This window comes from Helobdella robusta, assembly GCF_000326865.2.
Source record: "Helobdella robusta unplaced genomic scaffold HELROscaffold_25, whole genome shotgun sequence".
NCBI classification, from domain to species: domain Eukaryota; kingdom Metazoa; phylum Annelida; class Clitellata; order Rhynchobdellida; family Glossiphoniidae; genus Helobdella; species Helobdella robusta.
In genome coordinates this window covers 607,204-613,655 of record NW_008704310.1, presented here as the reverse complement: position 1 = coordinate 613,655, position 6,452 = coordinate 607,204, and the positions used below count along the sequence as shown (strand labels likewise).

Here is a 6,452-nt window from a genome sequence, read left to right as displayed (position 1 = left end):
GAAAAGAGAAGGGGGAGAGAAGGGGGAGAGAGATAGGCGGAGGATTTCAATTCCTGATTTGAATCTATTGCATGGAATCAAACAACTTCGCACATAACAAACACACGGAGAAGCAGTCAGTGTGGTCGCCGAGACAGTAATAGCATTAGTAGTATTAGTATTAGATGTAGTAGTGGTAGTATCGGTGGTGGTGGAGGTAGTAGTAGTAGTAGTAGTGTTAGTAGTAGTTGTGATGTTACCGACTCAATCCAGCATATAAATATCCCCCGAAGGCTCCCACTTTGACCATGTTTCTTTTTATCCGCAAACATAACACCATAGAGTATATTCTAATTCTGCCTCCTTCAAATTTCTTCCAAACCAAATTTATCTCCTCAAAAAATGTATCTTTATGACGTCATTGCCTTGTGAGCTGTAGCAATCATTCGCCAAGTATAGTGAAGAATTTCGATAGAAATACAAATAAAGCCCGCATTTCGTTAACCTAATTGGTCTCTTATCATTCGGTGTACTGAAAATAGTTTGCGACTGAGTTAGCTCGATCGAGAAGGAATCGATTTTGTTGATCGGATGAAACTCAGTACCTCCTCATTGATCAGTTTCTGCTGATGATACAAACGCTCTCTGACAGGTCGTGGTTCTTTGCTCAGTCATCCATCAAGGTTAGGCTTCTTAATACCCTCATCACTTGATCATATTTTATTTTTTATTTTTCACTTTATTCTGTTTATCATTATTATTACTGTTATTATTATTTATTTATATTTTAATAAACTCATAAATTGATTAAATCATTACAAGTAAAACTTGAAAGATTTTCCCTTTAGAATCGGTTAAATAGTTTTTTTTAAATCTGCCATATTAGAAAACTGTAGCTAACTTAAAATGTTGAATTCAAAACCAGTATCATGTTTTAGAAAATATTAGACAAATCTAAAGAAAATACCAGAGCGTTACAACTCAATTAAGCGCTATGTTGAAATTTTTATAAAATGACAAGAAAACCAAAAAAATTATTCAATATTATCAATCAAACTCATTCATTTATCGACAATCTCAACCACAATTCAGCCGCAAACCACCCACCAAACAAACTCCACTTCAACTCCACCACACAATTCCTAGCAACACACTAGACAAGCAATCACGCCTAACACCTTCCGAAGAACATCTTCAATAGAAAGACATCTGACGACAGTTTTCAAATGAAAACTTCGGTGCTAGCTCCGGGTTAGTAACTCGTTATGTCTGCGCGGCCATCATGAAAGGGGATCTAATTGAATTGACCGCAACAAGCGAGTGCGAGTGCGAGAAGTTGAAGAAACATTTTCTTGATTCAATTTATGATTCACCAGATATAAGAGGCAATAAAAAATTATTTTTTTATTATTCTTGTTATTATTATTATTTATTTTTGAGCGAAAGAAATGTAAAAATAAAAATATCAGCGAGATGAAGTCATTTCAAAGATTATCATTTCATTTTGTTTCTTGATAAAAATGAATGAATGAGGTTTTCAAGCAAAATAAAAAAATCCATTAAAATGTTGCTAGAGAAGGATCAATAACATCTGAAACAATCAACAACACACTCCACAGAGAGATACACACACAATTCAAAATATCAAATTTTATTTTGACTAATTTTTATTAAAATCAATTCTCAAAATTAATTTAAAACATTTAGACAATCACTTTATAAGTGTTAAAATTATAGTTTGTTCTATGATTTGATTTGAACATTGAAATGGCGTCAAGTTGATTGTTAGGTAGGTAGGTAGGTAGGAAGGTAGGTAGGTATGTATGTATGTATGTAGGTAGGTAGGTAGGTAGATAGGTAGGTAGGTAGGTAGGTAGGTAGGTAGGTAGGTAGGTAGGTAGGTAGGTAGGTAGGTAGGTAGGTAGGTAGGTAGGTAGGTAGGTAGGTAGGTAGGTAGGTAGGTAGGTAGGTAGGTAGGTAGGTAGGTAGGTAGGTAGGTAGGTAGGTAGGTAGGTAGGTAGATAATTATCCCTTAAGTAGAGTAAAGAGTAAGATTTACTGGTTGGTAGTGTATTATTTACAAGTAAGTAAAGATGAAATACCCATCCAGTGAGTAACGTATTTAAAAGTTAAAACGTTTTATAAATATTTGCTAAATACTCCAGAATCTGCCCTGAGATGAATCTTTTACAATACATTTCCTCACTCACACGCAAATGATTTCTTAAATTCTATTTCATTCTATTTCATATTCATATATTCATAAATTTTTATATTTTGAGTATTTATATTGTTTATTGTATTTATAAATTTATTTATATCAATAACTTCTATTTTTAATGTTAAATTTGTTTATTTATATTAATATACTGGTAAAAGACCATAATTAATGCAGTAATTTATAAAATCTACCAAATTTCTAGCGTTGGATAGGTTTTTTTTTATCACGTTTTTCAATATTTCTAACTAAATTCGTGTCATCATTATTTAGAATCTGGTTAGAAATATTGAGAAATGTAATAAAAACCTACCCAACGCTAGAAATTCGGTAAATTTCATAAATTACTGCATTATATTAATATATATTTATATTTATTTATTTTCCATTTGTTTTTTATTTTATTTTAAAAATCAATTTTATATTTTCAACTTTTTTTCCTGTGTAATGATTTAGATGAGTGCAATTTGTCGTAACCATTTGTTAATAAATATAAAATTAAGTGGTGTAGAAACTTGATTGACTGGCTCTTAATTTTTTTTATTTTTTGCATATTGCAGTTAAAAAAAAACATATTTCGCTATAACTTAATTCCATTGTTGTGAGACACTGAAACTCTTCTTAGTCCAAGTTTTTATAAAGATTTTGTTCTTTTTAGCTTTTTTTTTTTAGCTTTTTTTAACCCCCCTAAAATTTTTTATTTTTGGTGGCCCCAGCTTCTTACCCTCTTCCCATGGTTACGCCTTTGTTAGAAATCAATTGGAAAGAAAGAGTCGTATTTGATGAAAAATAAATTTTTTTAATTTTTCTACATTATTTTTTTTAAATGTTCATTCTTTTCATCCATTTACTCATCCATCCATCCATTCATCTATTCATTCATTCATCATTCCATCTATCCATTCACGAATGAATGTATGAATGAATGAATGAATGAACGAACAAACGAACGAATGAAGGAATGAACGAACGAACGAACGAATGAATGAATGAACGAACGAACGAACAAACGAACAAATGAATGAACAAACGAATGAATGAATGAATGAACGAATGAATGAATGAATGAATAAATGAACAAATGAATGAACGAATAAATGAACGAATGAACAAATGAATGAACGAATGAATGATATAAATGTAGGTAGAGACCAAACGGACGTGACCCCATAAAATTATGTTTGCCGCATCTCAGTAGTGTTTTCTATATGCTACCATGTTCTCTCTGTTGTTGTTTGTATTTTGTTATTTGTATGTTGATGTTTGTATGTTATTGTTTGTATATTGATGTTGTTGTTTGTATGTTGTTGTTTGTATGTTGTTGTTTGTATGTTGTTGTTTGTATGTTATTGTTTGTATATTGATGTTGTTGTTGTGATTTTTTGTTTTTTTTTCTGTGTTCTTTGTATGTTTTGATTGTATGCATGTTGTTGTTTGTATGTTGTTTGTACGTTGTAGCTTGCATATTGTTTTTTTTTAAGTTTTTTGTTGTTTCTGTGTTCATTGTATTTGTTAGGTGTATGCATGTTGTAATTTTGTATGTTGTGCGTGTTTTGTATGTTGTTTGTATGTCGTTTTTTTGTCGGCATGTCGTTTTGTATGTTGTTGTTTCATTGGTGTTTCTAAATGGTGTTTTTTGTTGGATGCCCTTGAATTGTTGTTTGAGAGTGGCTGCTAGAATTTCGTTCTTCTTTATTGCAGTGTTTTTGTTATTAAGCTTCTGGTTGTTTGTAATGCTTTTGCGTTGGTTCATTTGTTCAAACATTATTTCCTCTATTCGCTTGATCGTATGCTCAACTGTCATTCATTCATTCGTTCGTTCGTTCGTTTGATGTTTGTTCGTTGGTTCGTTCGTTGTTCATTCATTCATTCGTTCATTCGTTCGTTGTTCATTCATTCATTCATTCTTTCATTCATTCATTCATTCATTCATTCATTCATTCATTCATTCATTCATTCATTCATTCATTCATTCATTCATTCATTCATTCATTCATTCATTCATTCATTCATTCATTCATTCATTCATTCATTCATTCATTCATTCATTCATTCATTCATTCATTCATTCATTCATTCATTCATTCATTCATTCATTCATTCATTCATTCATTCATTCATTCATTCATTCATTCATTCATTCATTCATTCATTCATTCATTCATTCATTCATTCATTCATTCATTCATTCATTCATTCATTCATTCATTCATTCATTCATTCATTCATTCATTCATTCATTCATTCATTCATTCATTCATTCATTCATTCATTCATTCATTCATTCATTCATTCATTCATTCATTCATTCATTCATTCATTCATTCATTCATTCATTCATTCATCCATCCAATCTTTCATTCATTCATTCATTTATCCATTCATCTATCCATTCATTCATTCGTTCATCCATCCATCCATCCATCCATCCATCCATCCATCTATTCATTCATTTATTCATTCATTCATTCATTCACTCACTCCTCCATTCCATCCTTCATGATGATGTCACTTACTTACAGCAATGTTTGAACTCGCCAGCATTCTTCACGAAGCCTCCCATTGTTCTCCATCGATCGCCTTCAAACACACCTCTCCATTCTTCTTCTCCAGTTTGTATTCATATCGACCGAAATAAAATTTTTTTTAAATAATTAAATCATGCGTTGAAGTTCTTTCGCGCTGTTAGACGCTTTGCAAGTCGGTTGTTCATTGTTGCTGGACGATTTAGGTGATTGATGTTTCGATGTCTCTAAGTTAGCTAGAGTTGATGTCATTAGAGTTGTCATAATTGTTGTTGATGTGATTGTTGTTGATGTGATTGGTGTTGATGTGATTGGTGTTGATGTGATTGGTGCTGTGATGTCTTGCCAGAATGTGATGCATATTTCTTTGCAGCAAAGTGTTAAGTGAAGCCCTTGTATTTCCTGTTCTCTTCATCATCGTGTGTTTGCTGTACTGACAAAGTATCATCATCTCATTCGGTATCCATTCAGTATCCATTCAGTATCCTCTCTGTATCTATTCAGTATTCATCCTGTATCTATTCAATATCTATCCTGTATCCATTCAGTATCTTTCTATTTATTTATTCACTTCTAAGGTTGATTGTGATTTATCAAATTTAGGTTTGCACAGTCGTGTTTACCAAATTTTATTTCCTTAACTTCTGCAGATGTTTCTGGCAGCATTGTATTTTATTGCATTTTAAGAGTTGTGTTGGTATCGTGATTCAGCGTGTTGCAGTTGTTGTTGTTGGCTGCCCGTATGTTTTTGTGTTGGTTCGATTGTGTTGCATGCAATATATTTCAATGTTACAACTGTTTTTACGCTCTGGCGTGTGTTGATTGCAAAGAATTTTGCCTTGCGAATGTGTTGATTGCAAAGAATTTTGCCTTGCGAATGTTGTTGTTGGTGTTGTTGTTGTTGATGATAGTGTTGTTGATTTTGTTGATGTAGTTGATGTTGTTGGTGTTGTTGTTGTTGATGATGATGGTGTTGTTGTTTTTGTTGATGTCGTTGTTGGTGTTGTTGGTGATGTTTTTGTCGTGGTTATTTACTGTTTTTTGGTTTTTGTTGTTGAAAATATTGTTACTGATGACGTTGTTACCTTTAATGTAGTTGTGAATTTTTTTAATAATTTTTGTCGTTGTTGTTGCTGTCGTTGCGAATATTGTTGTGGATATTTTTCTCATTCCTGGCGCGTTATAAACGTCAATGGGAGGTTGTTGACGATCTCTTTTCATACCTTCGTGGCTTACTGCCGGGTGTTTGGGATAATTTTATCGCAAACCTTCCATTGTGTTGTTGCTGGTGCTCCATCAACACGTGTGTGTGTATGTGTGTGTATGTATGTTTGTGTAATTGTATGTATGTGTAATTGTGTGTGTGAATGTATGTTGTAATTGTGTGTGTGTGAATGTATGTGTTTATATATATGTGTGTGTGAATGTATGTGTGTGTGTGAGTTTATGTGTGTGTGTGTGTGTATGCGTGTGTATGTGTGTGTATGTGCTTGTGTGAGTGTATGTGTGTGCGTTATCGTGAGTGTAAGTAATGTGTGCAAGTATGTGTGTATATATGTGTGTTGTGTACGTAAGTGAATATGTATGTGTGTATGTATGTTCTACGTATGTTGGCGTGTTGAATCTCATTCATGCATTAATTCACGTATGCATCTCTTTTTACGCATCTTTGTTTGTATGTGTGTGTTTCTGTGTGTCTGTGTGTGCGCGCATGTGTGTGTGTCTGTGTG

General features: G+C 32.7%; 1 protein-coding gene across 1 annotated transcript in view; it reads right to left on the bottom strand.

The window, feature by feature from the left end:
* HELRODRAFT_172924 (hypothetical protein) overlaps nt 1-289 on the bottom strand; it is a gene marked incomplete at both ends in the record, with an annotated part of 1,764 nt that extends 1,475 nt beyond the window's left edge. Inside the window, one exon of the mRNA XM_009019584.1 lies at nt 240-289. Coding sequence (XP_009017832.1) covers nt 240-289 — 50 coding nt within the window. The remainder of the gene's footprint in view (nt 1-239) is intronic.
* Nucleotides 290-6,452: the final 6,163 nt, after the last annotated feature.